The sequence below is a fragment of the Martes martes genome, assembly GCF_963455335.1.
Source record: "Martes martes genome assembly, chromosome: 1".
NCBI lineage: Eukaryota > Metazoa > Chordata > Mammalia > Carnivora > Mustelidae > Martes > Martes martes.
This window is the reverse complement of record NC_137888.1, coordinates 81,052,007-81,074,073: the sequence shown is the minus strand read 5'-3', so window position 1 is coordinate 81,074,073 and position 22,067 is coordinate 81,052,007. Positions and strand designations below refer to the sequence as shown.

General features: G+C 38.2%; 1 protein-coding gene across 1 annotated transcript in view; it reads right to left on the bottom strand.

Annotated features, from left to right (window-relative positions):
- Positions 1–7,315: 7,315 nt before the first annotated feature.
- The window catches only part of LEKR1 (leucine, glutamate and lysine rich 1), a gene marked incomplete at its 5' end in the record, with an annotated part of 183,857 nt that continues 169,105 nt past the window's right edge, over positions 7,316–22,067 (bottom strand). Inside the window, one exon of the mRNA XM_080825190.1 lies at positions 7,316–8,457. Within this exon, the coding sequence (XP_080681316.1) occupies positions 7,975–8,457 (483 nt within the window). The 3' untranslated portion in view covers positions 7,316–7,974. The remainder of the gene's footprint in view (positions 8,458–22,067) is intronic.

Sequence of the window (22,067 nt, the reverse complement as noted above, 5' to 3'; positions counted from 1 at the left end):
AAATAGGTGATGAGGTTTAAGGAAGGCTTTTGTGATGAGCACCGGGTATTGTATGTAAGTGCTGAATCACTATACTGTACACCTGAAACTAATATAACACTGTATGTTAACTAGCTGGAATTAAAACTTTTAAAAAGGTAATAAAAAGAGAAATATTAAAAATAAATAATAGTATATTAGTAACTAATAATGTATCAATCCACAAGAACTTTATAAATTTATGTATACGTTTTGGTAGTAATTTAACAACATACTCCCATGTTATTAAATAAAAGGTTTATAATCACAAAAGTATCTTAATGTTTTATTTTTAATGTCCTATTTATAATATACTGATTATCTTTACAACATCCTTTGTAACTATTTAAATTTACGATGAAATATTTTAGAGATATTTTAGAAATATTTTAGATATTTCTAAATATTTCTAAATATTTTAGAGATAAAAATGTGCGAGAGGTATGTAGTTTTTCCAAAGCAAATTTTCAGGGTACATACCTAAAAACATTGACTTAAAATTCTGGGGGGAAGGGATGCCTGGGTGGTTCAGTTGGTTAAGCGTCTGCCTTTGGCTCAGATCATGAACCCAGGGTCCTGGGATCAAGTCCCACATAGAGCTCCTTGCTCAGCAGGGAGGCTGCTTCTTCCTCTGCCTGCCACTTCCCCGCTTGTGCTCTCTCTCTGTTCCTGACAAATAAACAAACAAAATCTTTCAAAAAAAATTTTTTGGGGGGAATACATGGATTGGGTCCTTACTTCAAGACTGCTACTAAATAAAGTAGTGGATTCTTTTCTCCCTAATTTCACCTTTTCTCACTAATCTCCATTCTATACGGAGTACTGTGTACCCCTTGGAAAAATAAAAATGACTCTGGTTTTGAGAGCCTTGGAGATCCCAGCTAAAATCTCAACCATTTGAAAAGTCTAATAATAGCGAATGGAAATTTGGCCTATCCTGGGTTTTAGGAAATTCTGCTTTGTATCAGTGAAAAGAAGTAGTCAGTTCAATCTTGGCAGTAACCTTAATTCCCTAGAAATTTAAGGTTCCAGATAGAAAATTACAACTGTAGAACTCATTCACTTTAAGAAGACACGATACAGAAGACATCTATTTAAATTAATGTGTTAGATCATGTCAAGCTTACTTAGGAGAAAGGTGGATGTATCTGACAATGGTGCACACTGCAAAGCCAGATGTTCATACTTCTCAGAAAAAAAAATAGATTTCCAGTGTTAAATCCTATAGAAGGCTCTATTTTTAAATGTTTCAATATTTTCAACTATATATCTAATTCTTGTTTGAATTATTACTGTGAATTATTAATAATAACAAATAAACATACAAGCTGAACATCAGCAGTAAGAATGTTAATAAAAGATATTTAAAAACTTTTTAATGGCAAATGAAGGCAATCCTTTCTTTATTCTCTGAACTGAAAGCTTAAAGAATGTAGCCACTCTGTAGTATTAATGATATGAGTTCACTTAATACTCACAGGAAAATGAGTGTAATGCCTTATTGTGTTAAATACCGATTTTGAAATGTTAAATCCAAATCAAATTCTTATTAATGCTGCTATTTCTACCTTTAAAATAAATTGATCTAGGTGTAATACTGCAAGTTACAGTTTTATATTTAAGTGGTTAAGAACTACTTTTGGGGGAATAATGGTATTCCAGTATCCCTTTCATGATTCTAATAAGTTATCTAAGTATTCTACATTTCACAATCCTCAAAAGACAACCAAAATGACCAGATTTGCTTTTGAAAATCAGATATACAAATATGTACCATTATGAGATTAAAATTTAAGAATATTCAGTAAGTTGCCAATGATCAAAATGAAAGCATTTCTATTGGATTTTTTTTTTTAAGATTTTATTTATTTATTTGACAGAGAGAGATCACAAGTAGGCAGAGAGGCAGGCAGAGGAGGAAGCAGGCTTCCTGCCATGCAGAGAGCCCGATGCGGGACTTGACCCTGAGATCATGACCTGAGCCGAAGGCAGAGGCTTAACCCACTGAGCCACCCAGGCGCCCCTGGATTTTTTTTTTTAAATAACAAATCTTCAGTTCTTTGCAGGCTCAGAAACTTGGATCAAGACATAAGATTTTATGACTATTGATTGGATACTGACTTCCTTTAATTCACTAGTTTTTCTGGAGAGCTTTCCAGATTTACAATCACCTGGGGGGAAAAAAAAAAGAATTTTGAGTGTACTTTTACCTGAGGCGTTGGATGGGTCAACAGCGGGATGGGTGGTCTCAGAGCATCACTGGTTTCAGTTAGGCATAAAGGAACTGAGTCTAGCAAGATTATTTCTATTCAATATTAATGCATAGCTCTTAGAGGCAGAATATGCCAGGGCCAAGTGTACCACTGTGAGCAGAGATTTTCATACTTTAATAAGAATCACCTACGGATCTCATTAAATTTCATTCGGTACCCTTGGGTGTGAGGCCCGATAGTCTGCATTTCTAACAAGCTCCCTGGAAACACTGATCCCGCTGGATCACTTTGAGTGGCAAAAATTCACAGCACTTATACTATTCTTCCAGTCTAGAAATGAGATGTTTAGCCAAGAGCTGGAGGCCATGACTTTCTCATCAAGTCAGCTGTTAAGCAGTTACAAGGATTTAAAAGATTATTTAAAAGATTATTATTTATTATTCTTATAAAGGGACCCATTTTCTCCTGTAAAATTACAGGTCTGGTCCAGAAGATGTGTCAGGTCATTTCAGAATGATAACATTTAAGGATTTTAAGATAACGCTGATTTTTATTTTGGCTGCTATGTCTTGTATTTCTCCTCATAAAGTTAACAAAAATCAGAAAAGGTTTTATTGCACTATATTACTCCCAAAGGCCACCACTGAGTTGTGCTTTGCATTCTTTGAGGCCAAGATGATAGCTATTTTTTTAAATGTCAATTTCCACATTCTTCCTCCATAATTCTTTGAACACTATTCAGATTTGAACTTTCTTTTAACTTTAAGGAAGATTCTTATGAATACGGAGTCTGTGGAATTAGTTACCGGTCGCTCAAATGAAAATGTAGTTGCTATGATTTCACATTTTTCAGAGAAATTGTAATATTCTTTTTTTTTTAAGATTTTATTTATTTATTTGACAGAAAGAGATCACATGTAGGCAGAGGCAGGCAGAGAGAGAGAGAGAGGGAGGCAGGCTCCCTGCTGAGCAGAGAGCCCGATGTGGGGCTCGATGCGGGGCTCGATCCCAGGACCCCGAGATCATGACCTGAGCTGAAGGCAGAGGCTTTAACCCACTGAGCCACCCAGGCGCCCCAAGAAGTTGTAATATTCTTAAGCAGAGGGTGATATTTTAATTGGAGCCAATCTCATACACTGCACCCCCTGCTAAGAGGCAATCACTAGCAACAGTTTCAAATATATTTAACAGGGAACAAATTCTTTCTCTTCTCTGAATAGAATTGGAGTCAGCTCCTTCTTGTTTATTTTCATTATCAACATCTTTATTCAGAACTTTATGTAACTCTTGTCTCAACTACCATACTAATCTACCAACTTGTGTTCCATCTCCAATCTTTCCACTCCATAATTATTCCTATAAAGCCCTGCCAGATTTCAACGAAGTGCATGTCACTTCTAGACAAAATGCTGCAAAGGCCTTTATTTAACACCTTCATGCTATGGGGTCAGGTTCCTACTACTTCCCTTCACCAAGCATTTTCTACACTTCTCATATCTGCACCTTTTTATACATCCCCTCTATGTGGTATAACTTCTCCTATAAAATCCTACCAATTCTTTAAGACCTATGATAAATACCAATTCTTGCTAAAAATATTCCTTGATTCTTTCAGCAAGAAGTTGAATTCACGTAACACCTTGCTTTTGACTCTCTTCTCAACATCTACTGCTCAGCGTTACAGTTTTTGTATATGCTTCCTCCCACTCTCTACTATACAACTCTTGGGAATCTGTAGTCTGTCTTCATTATTGTACCTCTCAGAGTGCTTTTTCAATTCTCTATATCTGTTGAAGAAATGAGTGAATGTATAATATAGCTTCACTATTATTCTACAGATCAAGATGCTCAGAAACTGTACAAGTTTAAAAATTATTCCTTAGTCTTAGTATTTCTTTTGGATAAATTAATCTCTGTGACACAGTATTCTCTTATATGTTTTGGGGTGGGGTAAAAGAGGTCTAGTAAATCTTTTTACTTATTTAATAGATATAAAGCACTACGCTATATGAATGCTGGAGAAGGAGGACATCTTTTGACTTTCTGGATCATGGTAAATATTGTCATTGGATATGTGTGTTTCAGATTCAAGTAGTGTGTTGTCAAGAAAGTTTTATGTGTGAATTAAGAATAAACCAAGATGACATAATTTGTATTTAAGATTCTTTTTTTTTTAATAAAGATTATTTATTTATTTATTTGACAGAGAGAGAGAGAGATCACAAGTAGGCAGAGAGGCAGGCAGAGAGAGAGGGGAAGCAGGCTCCTGGCTGAGCAGACAGCCCGATGTGGGGCTCGATCCCAAGACCCTGAGATCATGACCTGAGCTGAAGGCAGAGGCTTAACCCACTAAGCCACCCAGGTGCCCCTAATTTATATTTAAGATTCTAAAGATGCAACCTAATTATATGGGCTTCACAATTTATCGCTATATACGGTTAATATTTTCAAAAGGAAAGTAGAATTTCTTCCTGAATATACCATAGACACCACCTTAGGAATGGTGCCATTATTGTCTATCATGTCTTGAGGAACCATCAAAGGTGTCTTGTGCAAGGTACAGTGGACATACATTATTTTCTTAAAATATAAAAGTGAAAAAGTAAAAAAAAACCTATACTCATTGTAGGATTTGTGAACTTGGGTACATATTAAATTGCTTTCTTGTGCTCCCTTAAATACAATATGATGGTCAGGAATTTCAGCTCCAGTGCATTAACCCTTTTGGGTTACTAGGTTGTTCTATCAATGCAATATTATAATAATCGTAAGAACATTACAAGATGAAACTTGAGAAAACTTGTTTCATAATCAAAGAAATTAGCTATAATTGACCTGTAATATTACAAAATGTTTTCAGACTAACAGAACATCAAAAAATTTTTAGTTTTACATAATTTTCAACATTAATGCCTCTTCTAGTCAGTTCCATTGCCAGGAAATATAACTTTTAAGTAATTCTGACTAAGTATAAATATGGTAATTTAATTCAATAAAATTTTCATAAATTACTTGAGAAATCTATGTTAACTATAGAAGAATTCTCCCATCTTTGTCTACCAATAGTAGTTTAAGAAGAAAAAACAAATAGGATATAATTCTGCAAGGAATGTTTTATGTGACATTCTTTTCTTTTTGTACCTATCAATCCTTCCATTGAGGTCATGGAAAACACATATATAGAGAGAAATGAAAACTAATAGACTTAAATTAATATGCATTACATGGATTTGAGAGCTTTAATTCACTATAATGTTCACTACTTCCTTAACATTCCTGATACTGTTTCATGGTAGGAGTTAGCTTATCAGTGAGAAAATCTAGGACTCTGTATCCTTAACACCCTCTTTACATACAGTAATGTGATTCTCTTTCCTTTGTCTTTCTTTAAAAGATACCAGCACATAACTTAGATGGCACCATGCAAGTGGTCTAGTTTGAAGCAAATGTAAATACTGTCCCTCTGTTTATCCATGGACTTACCTTTCTAATATACTTGTGGACTATAACACAGCCTTACTGCACATCCTGATTCTATCCTCAGAAAGATTATTGACATAATTACTCATTATAATGCAAGAGTGTAACAGCAAACCAAGAAACCAGGTTTTGCACTTTATATCGCTTTAGAAACACTTACGTGTGACTTTCTTTACAAATTTAAATCTGTTCACATTTTGGGAAAAATATATCCCCATGGCTCCTGAAGAGAGCTGAAACTGCAAAAATTGAAAAAACGTGTATCATCTGATGACAAAGACTGCTGCCCCAAATATTCTTGTAGGCTTAATAAAGTTTTCACTAGTTTTGCCATCTACCTTATGTCACTGGTACTTGCAATAAACCTGCAAATACCAGATCAGAAACATCGAGGTTCCCAGAGCGTGTGGCATGAGTACTACCGTCATTATACGAGATGATTTTAGGGGGTACACCAATTAACATTTAGTATTTTAAAGTATTAGAAGAAATATCCCTAGCAAATCAAACTCGTTACTCTACAGTTATTCTTTCTTGGGTCAAGTTTTCTTTTTACATAACTTTAAGCTTAGAAAGTGAGTGCATTTAAAGAAAATATTAGGTAAATACTATGTAGGGCTTCTGTTGTGATGGAGGCTGGGGAATCTGATGACTGGAAAAGCCAGGGGGAAAGTGGGGGTCAGTTAATAGTGGTCTGGTTTTAGCTTGTCACTAATTAGCCATGCTGCTTTAGCCAAGTCAGACCTCTTTGGGCATCTATTCCTTATTTGGAAGTAGATGGTTGGGGGTCACTATTCTATGATGTTTTATTCTCTTTTCAAATGCCATTATAAGGAATTCTGGTCTCTGTAAAGCAACACTCAGCATTCTAAGTCTTAATACAAGACGTACTCACTTAAACTAGTCAGAGAAATCAGCAGACCTGATATGGAATTTTTTTTTAAGGTTAAAACACTGTACTGGTAGATTAGACTAATCCTTTGAAAGATTAGACATAAATCTGAATTTACTTAGTAGCTTTACTTTTTTTTTTTTCCAGATGGGAAGGATTCCAAGTGCCTTTGGATTCTCTCATCAATATGATAGCCAAATAGAGGAGAGTTTAATGTGCCATATTCACATGTTACTATATTCTCATCCAGGAGTAAGAAGCCCGGATGTCCCTGATAGAATCAGATGAAGGATTTAAGTAAAGTCAGTCCTGAAAGAAAAATACGTTTCAGTTTCAAGGCGGGGGAAAGACAGACAAACATTAGCTTAAGGTAAAGAGTTATGTTTTAAGAAACAGGAGGGGCCTGAAGCTTTTTAACTTAAAATAGCTGATTTGCTTGCTGGTTTTAATTTTTCACTCTGAAAACAGAAAATATGTTAACCAGTCACCCATCTTGGGGAGTAATAAAATGTGAACCCCAAATTAGCACTATGTATCTCTATAGAACAATCTTGAATTAGTTCTTTTCCCAATGGTTGAAGGATACAAGCATCAAATAAAAATCTGACTGTGATTACTAAAAAGCATTCAATGTAGAAAATCTCTACCAAGTAATATTTTCATGGTCAACCAGGCTCTTTTTTTGTTGTTTTTTTGTTTTGTTTTGTTTTTTAAATAATCTCTATAGTGAAAAGTAAACCACCTTTTTCTTGAATTGGAGTTGCTGTCCCTTTTCCTAGAAGGTCCCAGGTTCACAGGGAAGACTGCCTTCTTGAAGGACACCTTACCTATCATTACTTCTGGCCTAAAAAGAAATTGAATTAACCAATTAGACTGCGAGGTAAAAAAGAGGTTTCTATGATGATGATGAATTCTGTGAATATTTGAATTAAACACTTCGGAAATTATCAAATGTAGGACTAAAGTACTTCTGTTTTCTATTTGGAAATATGAATTACATCTATTTCACTCATTCAGCTCAACAAACAGAGGAACAAACACTGACAGAACCAATACAATCTATTTTTTGTGGAAATATATCTGCTTATAATGGTGCAAAAAAAAAAAAAAACATAGCAAAGATGCCCTGAGTGAAAATTTTCACCTATGATCTCTAAAAGGGCATATTCATAGACCACACCTAAAGATGCAATATAGAAATATGGACACTGGCCCTCTGGAATATCAACAACATCATTATCTGTGGCAACTTCAAAGGTCTCTTAGAAAATGTGGCTTCACAATTCCTAGTTTTCCCAATTATCTTATTAAAAACATCTATAAACACGCATTCTTGATCTGTGATAATAATTTGACCTTTGTCATCCTCAGTCACTGTTCATCTCTGGTCCGCTGGGGAAGACCAGGTGTGCTGGGGGGAGCTGCTCCCGACTGGACCGATCCCTGCTGACTCAGTCTCCTCCGCAGAATGGCGGCCAGCCTTTGTCTGGTCTCGTTTACTGAAGATGCTCTACCCCTGGGAGGATGGGGTTGGGGGAGAGTGGGCAAACCTGAGCCACTGAGCCTCTTGGACTGAGGGAAGGTTGGGGAAGCGGCGGGTTTTGACACTCTCTGCAGGCTGGGGATTTTGATTCCTTTTCCAGAGTTCAGTCTTGTAAGGCTCCTCTCTCCCTGATTACTGACCACTGCAGCAGAGGAGGTTAGGCTGCCCTGGCTAAGGGAACACGGTGATAAAGGTGAACTTCCACTGAGTTTCCTGAACTCCAGGAGCTGTTCTCTGGCTTGGCTCAAAGCCTCTGTCAATTCAAAGCGTTCTTCACACTCCCTCCTCACTGTTTCCTGAAGAAAAGTGTTCTGAAACGAGAAAAGAGGGGGGAATGCATCCCTAGCTTTAAACTGTACAGATGAAGAGTTATTGGCAATATAACTAGAGAACTGAACCAGAAATCAGAAGTCTTGTCTTTCACTGTCCTTGTGGATACTCTGCCACGTGGGACAGACAAGTCAAAAACGTGAATGATTTGTGAAGCAGGAAAGAACTTTAAGAGGACATCTGGTTCAACCCTTGAGTTTGCAGAATAGGAAACAAGAGCCAGGACCACTCAGATGGGTAGGGGGGGGCTAGGGCTGGAACCCAAAACTTCTGATGGCTACTTTAGTGGGGTTTCAGCTTGTTGGCATGTGTGATGTGTAATAGCTAATACCTGTAGGGGCAAGTATGTTATTTTACAATGAAGGTAAATTGTAATACATAAGATAAAATTGCTTGAATTATAAGACTGAAAGAATTGAACGTATCAGCTATGATATTTAAATAATAAAATCAGTTGCTTTATGCAATGCTTTCTCAGTAGAACTTAAATATACTGATCATTTGCTATTTTGTAAGATATATATCAAAATAGGGGTGCCTGGGTGGCTCAGTGGGTTAAAGCCTCTGCCTTCGGCTCAGGTTATGATCCCAGGGTCCTGGGATCGAGCCCCATATTGGGCTCTCTGCTCAGCAGGGAGTCTGCTTCCTCCTTCTCTGCCTGCCTTTCTGCCTACTTGTGATCTCTCTCAGTTAAATAAATAAATAAAATCTTTTTTTAAAAAAGAGATATATATCAAAATAAAGAACATCTTTTGCTTTTAATTCCATTCAGCAATCATTTATCAAGTCACTAGAAGCTGTAGTGGATACAATACTTGCTCTCAAGAAGTCTGCAGCCTCATGAGTTTGAGCAGAACCTTTTTTTTTAATGTCTCTTAACAGAATTTGGAGCCAAGGGCGCTATGGAGTTGAAGATAAGGAATAACTTTTTAATAGCCAGAGCTATCGAGAGGATACTCTGAAAGGCTGACTCTCACGTGACTGGGATATACTGGAGCAAATTCAAGCTTCAAATGTGTGACTAGACTAGAGATCGCTAAGGCCTCTTCCAATTCTGTGACTCTACGGTTTTAGTTAAAGAGTTACCCATCTTTCAACTATGGAATTCATCCAAATTACTTCAAGGCCCATGGTAAGAATTAAGTCTTGGACCTTTCTAACCTCCTGAAGTTCATGTCTGTCTGATGTCAAAAAAGAGGTTGTACAGTAAACAAGGTAGCTTCACCGTAGCTACTTCAAGGTAGCTCACAATTAAAATGATTGTGCTATAGGACTCTTTGACTAAAGTGAATTTCCATCAGGTTATTGTGTTTGTAAAACTATCCAAGGCATTCCCAACTCTGACTCTCAGCAGGAAGTATCCTCCTAAGGCTTTACTGACTAATCTGCTGTCAGTGGAACTAAATAACAAAGTATCCAAGAAAGTAGTATCTTCCTGTATTTGAGTTTCTTGTGATTATGATCAGAATTCTGTTCAATTCCAAATTTGGTAATCAGTATTGAAGAATATGGCACAATTCCAGATTAACAGTTGCTCCATAATTTTCTATAAAGTCAGCAGCATGTCCTGGTCAAACAAAGTCTCATCATTTACATATATTAGTAACACACATATGTGTCCATATAATCACATATTTTAAAAAATCATGAGGGTTAAGTATTTGGTTCCAGTTAGGTTGGGGTTTTCTTTTGTTGTTGTTGTTTTCTTCTTGTTTTGGGTTTGTGTTTTTGTTTGTTTTTTGAGGAATTGGAGACCAAGGATGATGTTTGTGGCCCTCTCTTCTGGTTTTCATTAACTCTACCTGAAATTCTTGTTGAAAAGGTAAGGGAGGGAGGGCTAGAGAAGATTAATCAGTTGCTACGTTAGGTGTTATCTCATTTCCTGCTCTCAACAACTATATTTGACAAAGAAAGACAAAGAAGCCCCACTGCTTATGTAACTCGCAGAGAGTAACCCAGCTCTGAAGTGGCAGTATCTTGCCTGCTTCCAGAGCCCTGCTCTCAGCTGCCCAGGCCTAATTGAATTGTCTAATTAGTTATATCAAGCAGGTACCATTTTGTTCTATGACACAGAAACAATTAAAAAAAAAAAAAGACATTTGGTTTTGCCCAAGTTTTCTAAACATAATCTAAATTTTATTTTAAAGGCACAACCATCAATGTATTATTTTCTCTTTACTAGTGAGTTAGCTGGCAAAATGTGTTAAAGTGATTAGATATAAGAGGTTTCCAATATCTTTGTATAAAAAATCCCCTGATTAAGAAAGCTGTAAGAAAGACTTAAGTTTATTTGAATATATAAAAGAGTGAATAGCAGTTAACTAATGAGGTCAACAAATTGGTGACATGAATAATAAGTCCACCAATATGGAAGGATAACATGATGGGTGATGTGATGACAGGAGCTCTCATTAAAAGAAAAAGAAAATTCAATCCATTTACTAAAATTAAATTCAAGTCTGAAAGGAAGGGAGCAGTGTTCTATGGAAAACATCCATTAAGCAAGTCACTTAAAAGCTATTTTAGGCAAGTGACACTCTACTGAAGGGGGAAATGAAAAGGTGGAGTGAACCCAAAGATGTCCCCATAGCAAGTCTAATGGGAGCAAAGTGCCCGCCAACTCCGGATTGAACTTTGGAAGGGCTGCTGACCATCTTGGTCTGGGGCCCACTGCTCTGGAACTCATCCTTCTTCAAGGCTATTAGCTTCCAGTACAAAGGACTATTTCTCTTTCTTCTATTATTTCCAAGCCAGGAGGACCTCTGAACTGAAAAAAGCCTGCAGTTAGAACTTCTATTTTTGTCTTTGCCACAAACGCTGTGAAATCTCAGGTGAATCTCACAATATCTGCATATCCTCTGCTACCTCCTCTTTTTTTTGGGGGGGGGGCTGCTGAGAGAGAGGGATTCTTCAGAGAGAATCCTAAGCAGGTTCCAAAGCAGAGCCCGAAACAGGGCTTGATCTCACAACTCTGGAGATCATGGTCTGAGCCGAAATCAAGAGTCAGACACTTGACCAACTGAGCCACCCAGACTCCTGCTACCATCCTCTTTTAAAATTGAGGTTACAACTCAGTTTTGTACAATAGGCAATTCAGATGTTATAATTTATTCAACTATGGAGTAACAAAATGGAAATAGAACACATCAAGTTGAGAGGATTGCTATTTCAGGGGTGGACTGTGTATGACAGGGCATGACAAGAGCACATGTGGATGGGGCCAATAAGTAAGTCAATAAGGCACATTACTGGAAAATTCCATCATGTGTGGAAAAGAATCATTCACTTGTGATTAGATTGCTTTCAGTGATTTAGGCAAGATGTCTCTTTTGGGGCTGTGTTTTGGAAGGTGTATTGTTACAGGGTTTTAATGTGTGTTTTCATTGAACAACATAAGGAAAATGTAAGACAGAAGTGTAGTAAGATGGAAAATCCTGGGCAGACTTGAGAATAATCAGCAAAGCCATAACATTATAAATGTTTCAGGTAAAATTATCTTTGGCCATATCTTAGCATGATAAAATGGTTTCAGTGGGTTGTAACCCACTGTAACCCATTTTCATTTCAAAATGAAAAGGGAGACACGAGCCAGGTGAAGAAGGGGCAGTGAGGTTTTCTAAGGCAAAGTAGATAGGGAGTGCAAACGCCTGGCAGTGCGACAGGGAGAGGCACATCTTGGGATGACACGTAGCTTAGTAGGACTTGGGTGCAGAGTGCAGAAGGGGGAAGAGAGACCAGGACTGAGGCAGAGAAGAGTGAGCAGGGTCAGATTGAAGATGACTTCAGTAACATGATAATACGAGAGTTTTACCTTAATTCAGAGGGCCATATGGAGTCATTGAAAGTTTATTTCAAACAGGGGGCTGGCATGGACAAATTTAGCATTAAGGAAAGATCTGTTTGCTAACACTAGGGAAAATGACCCCAAGTGGGGCAAGATGGGAGGCAGGGAGGATAGGAGGCCATTATTTTCACAGAGGAGATTCCTATCCCATATGCCCCTTGATTAGGGTGGCCTGGGCATGAAAGAACTACTGTTTCTGGGTTCTTAAGCTCTGTTGATGGTGAAGAGCATTATCTATAGATGGGTCTATAACATTTTCGGATGAAGGCCCTTTGAGGGGGTTTAAAATATGGCTTAATTGCACTCTCACTGGGTAAGTAAATGTAAAAAAGAAAATATAAATTAGCTCGCCATCTGTTTGAAATTTCTAATATTAAAAAATGGCCAATTTTAAAATTTCCCCCCATTCTTTGCAATGTAAGTGTAGTTTATTTTTATGTTTGTTTTCATTTTCATCCTTAGCAACAGCTGGATTGCTTTCAATTCCAAAAACAGTGGAAGAAGCAAGAAAAGGCTTTGCTGGCTAACTTGATTACTCTGAAGGTGAGAGTCCCCTTTGCTATGGCAATCGACTGAATCTGGTGACTGGGGGAACATGCCAGGAAAGCAAGTCGTCAGTGAAGAATGAGCACAGATGGGTGTCTTTCTTTGTGCTTTATACCCAGTGAGGTCTGAACCAGTCATGGAATGATCAGATTATAGTTTTCATCTACCCAGGCTAGATATGTCCCGGTGTGAGTGGATAGCTGAACAACTCAGGGCTGGGGAAGGGAGATAACCCTGGGGGAAGTGGAGACAAAGGGAAACTGTGGGAAAGGTGTGGAAATCAGAACAATGAGTAGGAGCTAGGTTTCCATTTAAGGCTTCTGGTGAACTAATCTGATCTGTCCAAAACATTGCAGAAAAACAGTGAAAATGGCCTTTTGGTAAGACAGGAATGAGAATCTGAATATAGTTCCAGGAAAGAAGTAAGATAGATGGATGTTAGGCCAGTTGTTCTAAAATTGCACTCCTAGGGGCACCTGGGTGGGTCAGGGGGTTAAAGCCTCTGCCTTCGTCTCAGGTCATGATCCCAGGGTCCTGGAATCGAGCCCCACATCAGGCTCTCTGCTCGGCAGGGAGCCTGCTTCCTCCTCTCTCTCTGCCTGCCTCTCTGCCTACTTGTGATCTCTGTCTGTCAAATAAATAAATAAAATCTTTTAAAAAAAAATTGCACTCCTATACTCACAAACATAATGGGCACTGTGAAATCGCTACCGCTAATACACCAAAACAGAAGTAGAAGCAGGGAAATAATTCCTTGGACTACTATGCTTCAAGAGCAGATTTTCTGAAGGAGGAGAAAGAGCCCATGAAGGCACAGAGTTCAGGATTCATTGTTCTAGGTCAATAATCTACTAGGAATTTAATTGATATTAATTCAGTACAACAGAAACAATTTTTTTCTCATTCTGTCAATTTTCTGGCATCTATACTTTGCATCAGGACAAACTGTCTCCGATGTGTAAAAGGCAGTCTTTTTTAGCTCTCCCTCTCCACTGCTGAAGCTTCTCAGTCTGACCACCACACTCCTGTCTGTCCCATGCCCCATCATTAAGGTTCTCAGGCTGCCACCCATCCTCCCTGCCAGCTGACCCTAGGAATAGCCCCTTACTCCTAAAAGCTTCCCCAGTTCTCCCCCTGCTCCCTGGGGAGCCAAAGGTTAGAGAAGAGATTCAGATGTTCTAATTGTATTTGGTCCCAAAGTTGAGAACTACTCATTGGTTGATATACTAACTGGTACTTTGTTTGCTCATAAATGGGATTACCAGAGAAATATGTACCATTTTATCTATATCAATTGAATATGTAAATATAGAATATGCACATCCCAAAACTAAGCAAATCCCTCTCACAAAAAAAAAAGCTATCTGTGTTTGCAAACAACATGTATTCCTCAAATTTAATCTTGAGTTTACATATATCCATTGTTGCCAGATTTATTAGTAAACTTTCCTAAATAAATGAGTTTTCCTTTTTAATAGATATTCTCTTTAAAAAAAATTTTAAAAACCCCCAAAAGTTTTAAAGTCATCCATGATCCCCAAATTTTTGAAAAATATAAGTAGTGAAACCCTGCCATCTCTTCCTACCCTCCAGAAAGTAATCACTGTAGATAGTGTGGGGAAAATTCTTCCTTCACTTTTTCCTATCACCTCTCTGTGTCTGTAACCCTACAGAGCAACCTCATGCACTCTCCTTTTTTGTTTTCTAAACAAAATCATATCCAAGATGCCAAGAGATGATTAGGTGAATGAACAAAACCAACAAAAATAGCTACTGTCAAGAAAGCAAGTACACACCTACAATCCATTAGCCAAAATTTTGACATCCACCAACCTCTGAGAAGAAAAATTTGTGTAACTCATAATATTTGGTAACAAAATCTAATTGGACTGATAATCTTTATTTCACTCAGTGGGGCTATTCCTATGCTTTGCTGCAGAAATATTGATGTCATTGCGTGAGAGGGCCCGCCCTAGATCTCTGGGGGCATAGGTAATTTACTAATTTTCTAAAATACGAAATAATTTGAATTTCAAAACCTATCTGAAACCAACGTTTTGTATAAGGGACTGTGGCCCCATAGAAGTTGCGTGCTCCCTTCTTTAAATTCTTTTTCTCCTTAGAGTCCTTGCTGGTATTTTCCAGCTTTCCTCCTCATTAGACATTCCTTCTCTGACGCCATTGTTGGATTCTCCTCCTTGCAGTCTCTAAAAGTTGGAGTGCCTGTTCTCAACCCTCTATTATCTCAATTTCCTGGGATCTCATTCAGTACCAAGACTTAAGTATCAGCTACATGTGGTTGTCTCAAAATCAATCTCTAGTCAGCCTTCCCATGAGCATACTGCCCATTTAATACCTCCATCTGGATATCTAATAGACACATTAAGATTATTTTTTGCCAAATCAAATTCTTGATATTCCTCCCCAGTTGCATTCCTTTCCTATTGTTTCCCATCTCGGTAAATGGGACTTTCACTCACTTCGTTGCTGACATTCCAAACTTTGGCGTCCTCCTTGATTCCTTTTCTGCTTTCACATCAGCCAACCTATCAGCAATTTCTGTTGCCTTTACCTTGAAAATATATCCTGAATCTGGCCACTTCTCACCCTTTTCATCACTCTGACCATACATGCATTTCCAGACCTTTTCAAGAGCTTTGTAATTGGTGCTTCTGTTTTCATTTTTGCCTCTCTTCAACCTATTTTCTTACAGCAGAGTTATCCTCTAGAAATAAATCAGATCATGTCACTGCCTTGTTCATAATCTCAGGTGGCTTTCCATCACACTAAGAGAACAATCCGAAGTCCTTGCTGCAAGTCCATAGACTCCACATGAATTAGTCCCTCCAACCTTGCTTTCTACCACTGTCCTCCTTGCTCACTAAGCTTAAACAATGCTTGCTGACTTCCCTGTGGTTTCTCCAAGGTTCCCAAGATGTTCTTGGCTGCAGGGCCTTTACACTTCACATTTCCTTTGCCTGGAATGTTCCTGTCCTCACTTTAGGTCTGCTTGAATATTATCTCCTCAGACAGTCAGTCCTCTGACCACAGGACCTCTCTTTCAGAAAGTATCCTTTTGTTCTATTTTTCTTCTTAGCATCTATTTTTTATTTTTATTTTCTAAAAATTTTATTAGTTATTTTGAGAGAGAAAGGTAGACTGAGAGAGAGAGAAGGCATGTACTTGAGTTGGGAGAGGGGCAGAGGGGGAAGGACAGTGAAAGGGAAAGAATCCCAAGCAGACTGTGGTGAACTCAGAGTCAGAAAAGGGACTCGATTCCATGACCCTGAGATCATGACCTGAGCCGAAACAAGAGTAAGATGCTTAACTGCCCAAGCCCAGGTGCCCCAGCATCTATTTTTTAAAAACCTTACTACATGTCCTAAAACACTGTCTTTTATCCTATTCTCTGCCACTCTTTCTATTAGGTCCTTTTTATAAGTTACTCTTTTCCATTGTTTTAAATTAATTTTTAAAATTAAAATAATATCTAACACATATTTAAAAATTAAAATAGTACTACAGGATAATGAAAAAAAGCACTCCTTCACACTTCCAAGTCCTACATCCCAGAAATAGCCTTTTTCAGGTTTTTAAGCAGTTTCCTGTGATATTCATTTCCATATTCCTAAATAATAACATTATTGTTATCTCATGATTTTTTAGTTTTGAAGTCATTATCTACCAGCTTCATAGAATGGAAAATGAAGATTTAGCTCCCTATTCTAATTCCTAGCAGATATTTCACAGTTCCCCCCAAAGATGTTTCTCTTTTTCTGGGAGAAATTTCTTCTCAATTTTATTGGAAAATCTTCCCAACCTCCATCATGACTTTTAGTCAAATCTATATTTTACTTTATATGATTATAGTATATAAATATTATGTATACCTGAGCCATGCAGTATACTATGGTTACATTTTCCTTCTTGTATGGCTTCCTTCCAGAGTTAATTATTGTACCACTATTTATCTGCTTAGGGTTCTAGGTGTTGATTACTAATTTTTCGTCAAACCCACTTACAGAAATGTAAATATTTTCAACATGTTCAAATTCTCCAGGTAATCCAGCAGCTTCTCTTTGTTCTTGGAAACATACTTCTAAAAACCCTCCGTTCTTCTGGCGAACCCAGCCTGGTTGTTCTCTAAGTCTGGTGCCCTGCTGTAATTCTTTGATTTCTCCCTACTATTGTCCTGGGGATTCTCTCCATTTCTCTCCTATGTTGGAACTCTTACTTCCTGATTCCTGTATCTTCTCCTTTCTTATTTTTGTTCCCTCATTGTGGTGTCATATATCATCTGATAACTTCCCAAGAAAGGCTGCAAAGGGAAGTACCATTTTTGAGAACTCTAATATCTGAGAATATCCTTATTTGACACTTGCTTGATTGATTTGGCAGGCTATAGAATTCTAGGTTGAAAATAGTTTTTCTTCAGAATGTGGAAGCCACTGTCTTCTGGTTTCTATAGCTATTGTGAAGAATGCTGAGGCCATGTGGATTCTTGATCCTTTTTAAGTGACACCCCTCCCCCCACCCTCCCAACCCCCAGCCCAGAAACTTTCTAAGTACTCATGTTTATCCTTAAGTATTGTTATATCATGATGAAGTGCTTTATGTGGTTGCTTTACCATCCATTATAGAAATGTATATCCTTCAGCATGTGGAAATGATCTTGATTAGTTTCTGGATAACTTTCTTCTACTTTCTCTCTTCTTTCTTTCCAAATCTCTTCTAATTTTCTTTTCTTTTCTCCATTTCTGCTTTTTTCTTCTACTTTTTTTTTTTTGCCTTTTAGTTTTATTTTATTTTTTTATTTTTTATTTTTTATTTTTATTAACAAATAATGTATTATTTGCCCCAGGGGTACAGGACTGTGAATCATCAGGCTTAAACATTTCACAGCACTCACCATAGCACATACTCTCCCCAGTGTCCATAACCCAGTCACCCTATCCCTACCTCCCCACTGCCAAGCAATCCTCAGTTTGTGAGTCTCTTATGGTTTGTCTCCCTCCCGATCCCATCTTATTTCATTTTTTCCTTTTCTACCGCCCCACAACCTCCCGCCCTGCCTTTCAAATTCCTCATATTAGAGAGATCATATGATAATTGTCTTTCTCTGATTGACTTATTTCGCTCAGCATAATACCCTTTAGTTCCATCCAAATGGCAAGATTTCATTTCTTTTGATGGCTGCATAGTGTTCATATATATGTATATACACACACACACACACTACATCCTCTTTATCCATTCTTCTGTTGATGGACATCTAGATTCTTTCCATAGATTGGCTATTGTGGACATTGCTGCTATAAACATTCGGGTGCACATGCCCCTTCGGATCACTACATTTGTATCTTTAGGGTAAATATCCAGTAGTGCGATTGCTGGCTCGTAGGGTAGCTCTATTTTCAACCTTATGAGGAACTTCCGTGCTGTTTTCCAGAGTGGTTGCACCAGCTTGCATTCCTACCAACAGTGTAGCAGGGTTCCCCTTTCTCCACATCCTCGCTTTCTTCTACTTTCTGGAAAATTTATTCATCTTTATCATCTAACCCAAGTATTGACTTTTTTACTTCAGCTCTTATATCTTAATAGTTACTCTTACTCTTTACTCATAGCCTCCTCCTCATGTTCTAGGGATGCAATATTTTTTCTTTTCTCTCTGAGGATATTAATTATGCTCTTTTTTGAAGCTCACATTTGCTCCCTGCATTATTTTGTATCTTTTTCTTCTGAGTTCTTTTTTGCTTATCTGTTTGATCTTTGTTTCTGTCTCAGATTAGAGGTATGTCTAAAACTTTTGGTGGTCTTTTGGCTGTTCATGTTTTTAAAAATGAGTCTCCAAAATGTTATTGGAAGCTACGTGAGAGTTTACGTGGGGGCTTATTGATTTGCTATACTTCTTAGTGGGTAGATAAGATGTGACTATCGTCATTGCACTGGGAGACCCCAATTATCAGGATCCATAGGTCTTGTCTTGTCTTGTCTTTTGAGCCATCTCATTTCTCCAGAGAGGGCACTTCCAATTTCCTAGCTGTTGATATATAAACTTAGTTGTCTGTGTTCTGGGAAGTTAATGGGTAAAGTGGAAAAGGAGGTCTCACTCTTCAAGATAAAGACTTTCATTCCAGCCTTCTCCCACATTCTGCTGTTCTGTAACCTCAGGTCCAAAGCCTCTCACATTCAGTTTTTCCAGAATATAAATCTTCGGTATCCTGCCAGAATGGTGAGTGAGGGTTGCTTAGGGGTTAGGGAGGGCATATGAGGATCTATCTGTTCCTTTTACATTCATACAATCCCATTTTCGGATCCACTCTTCTCTCTTTCAGAAGGTTCTGGTATCTCCAATTCCTGAGCCTTTCCAGGGTTGTGTCACATAATCCTTTTAGGGGTTCACCCCAATCCCCACAGGCATTAGGTTTCAACATCCTACAGTCTACTAATTACTTCTGAATTATTTTCCAAAATTTGGTCAACATCTCTTTCATCTGATGTCAACTCCTTCCTCTCCTGTTCTCTTTTCCTTATGGATGTATTCACACTGTCATCATTTTAGTGCTGTTTTGAGATGAAGCATAGATAAACATATTTATTCAATTTTCCGTGTTTAACCAAGAGCATTCCTTTTTATCTTTGAATGCCTTTGAGTTTCATTAGATGATCAGAAAAATTGATAGATTTTAAAACTTTTGGATTTACCACATTCTTCCTCTGGATTACAACAAGACCCCTGACAGTGGGGTGGGGCAGGGCCACACTGTTTGACAGGACTCATATAAAGCTAGTAGGAAGGAAAATTGGCAGCGAGAAGCATGTGATCTTATTTTAACCTGGTTTTAATTGATGATGTTCTGTTCTCTAACATAGTAAGTTTCTTTTATGACTTCTTTCTCCCTTAAAAAAATATTTCAGGGATGCCTGGGTGGCTCAGTTATTTAAGCCTCTGCCTCCAGCTCAGGTTATGATCCCAGGGTCCTAGGATGGAGCCCTGGATCTGGTTCCCTGCTCAGCAGGGAGCCTACTTGTTCCTCTCCCTCTGCTGCTCCCTCTGCTTGTGTTCTCTCTGTTAAATAAATAAATAAAATCTTAAAAAAATTATTTCAATTTTTTTTATGTGTGTCTTCTCCCTCTGAAAAATTTTCATGGGCCCTCTTTTCTCATTCACATTTCCCATTCAGTTTTACATTCCATTTTTTCCTCTTATTCACCTGCACCTCTCGTTGCTTCACCTTCTTGACCCCATTGTCTCTGTGGACACTCTCCAATAATTCACGCAGGGATGCCCATTTGCCCTTTAGAGGCTCTGGCTTTCCTCCTATCCTTGAGAACATTCTTCAAACAATTAAAAGCAAAGTCCACCCATTGTCTGACCCCTTGAAAGAGAATAGGGCTTTCCTGTCCTTAATTACCTTCCTTATTAGACCATTAATTTACTTTCATTCTAATGAAGATTTGCTCTTCACTTCAATGTTTCTTTATTTCTCTAATATCTGAGAAATTTCAAGTGTCTGGAATGTATGCTCAAAATCATAGTGTTTTTCACTTTACATACTACCACCTCTATTCTTTCTGGCTCATAAATCCTATCACTTTTATTGTCTCATTTCCTCTTTTTCATAAGAATATTCTGGACTTTGGCATGCTTAACCAGAGAACCAGCCTTAGTTAGTTACTCTTACAGTTCAATGGTAATTATTTAACTTCTAATGGAAAATCTAATCTACCTTCCTTCCTCCCACCCTAGCTAAAGGAAGTCTGTTCCCAGGATTATCCTTAGGTAACTTTACTTTTAGAATGATCCCCTTCTATTCCCCAGTAATGATCAATGATTGTTTATGGGCCAAACCAGTGTCTTGTATATTTCAAAACTGTGCATTAAAAACACAAACAAACAAACTCCATGTCTAAGGGGCTTCCTTTTACAACTAATGAGCAGGAAGGGCTTCACATCTAGCTCCCTTTGTCTGAAAAAGAAATTCACTCTTCACTTTTAATCTAGTTTCTCTTGCCAAAGTTACCTCTAGTGCCTCTGAGACTGGCAGCCTCCAGAATGGCCCCCAGTTATCCCCGCCCTCTTGCTTATTCACCCCCTTGTGCAATCCCTTTGCCTTGAATGCAGGCTGGACTTAACTGACTCATTTATAATGAACAGAATTTAGCAGAAGCACTGGGATTAGGTTAAAGACTGTGACACCCTCTCTTGCACTCTCAGTCTTGCCAGCTTGCTTGCTCTGACGGAAGTCAGCTCCATGTGTAAGTTGTTCTATGGAGAAGGTCCTTATTGCGAGGAACTGAGGGAGTCCTCTGACCAATAGCCAACAACAGCCATAATAAAATGAATCCTGCTAACAACCACAAAGTGAGCATGGGAACAAATCCTCCTCTAGCTGAGCCTTCAGACAAAATTGTACCCCTGATCCCCTGACACCTACCTCATGAGAGGTTTTAAGCCAGATGTACCCAGCTAAGCCACATTCAGATCCTGACCCACAGAAACTATGACTTTCAAAATAACACTAAGCACACTACTTACCTCTCCAGATGTTTAGGGGGTCAACTGAGAGTCTCCTGCTGACATGCAGCAGCACAGCCTCCCTGATAAAAGGAGCTGCTTCACAGGCCAGGCAGGAGGGGGAAGGAAGAGCACATATGGACTCAGTTCCACTGAAGAGACCCTAAGGAGAGAGGCGATGTGGGTTTGCTTCAAGTGAGACAGCAGCAGTGAAGCTCTAGAGAAGGAAGTGTTTGTTATTTGAAACTACTGAATTTGAGAATAATTTATTGTGCAGCAAGGGATAACAAATACAGGTCCTTAAGGCCAATTTTTAGGACTTTAGTCTATGCTTTTTATATGTTAAGTCTTGGTTTAGGTCATTCTTTCCTCTGGATGTCAATTTAATTTTTTTTTTTTTTTTTTTTTTTGAGAGGGAGTCGGGGAGAGGCAGAGGGAGAGGGAGAGAGAGGATCTTAAGCAAGCACATACATCAGTGCAGGACCTGATGCGGGGCTCGATCTCATGACCCTGAGATCATGACCTGAGTCAAAATCAAGAGTCAGATGCTTAACCAACTGAGCCACCTAGGTGCCCCTGGATGTCAATTTAATTACTCATATAAGATTGTCTTTAAATTTTTCTTCGAAAGCATGAAATGACAGTCGTCAGTCTTGTTCATAATTGTGGATATAGGGCCTAGC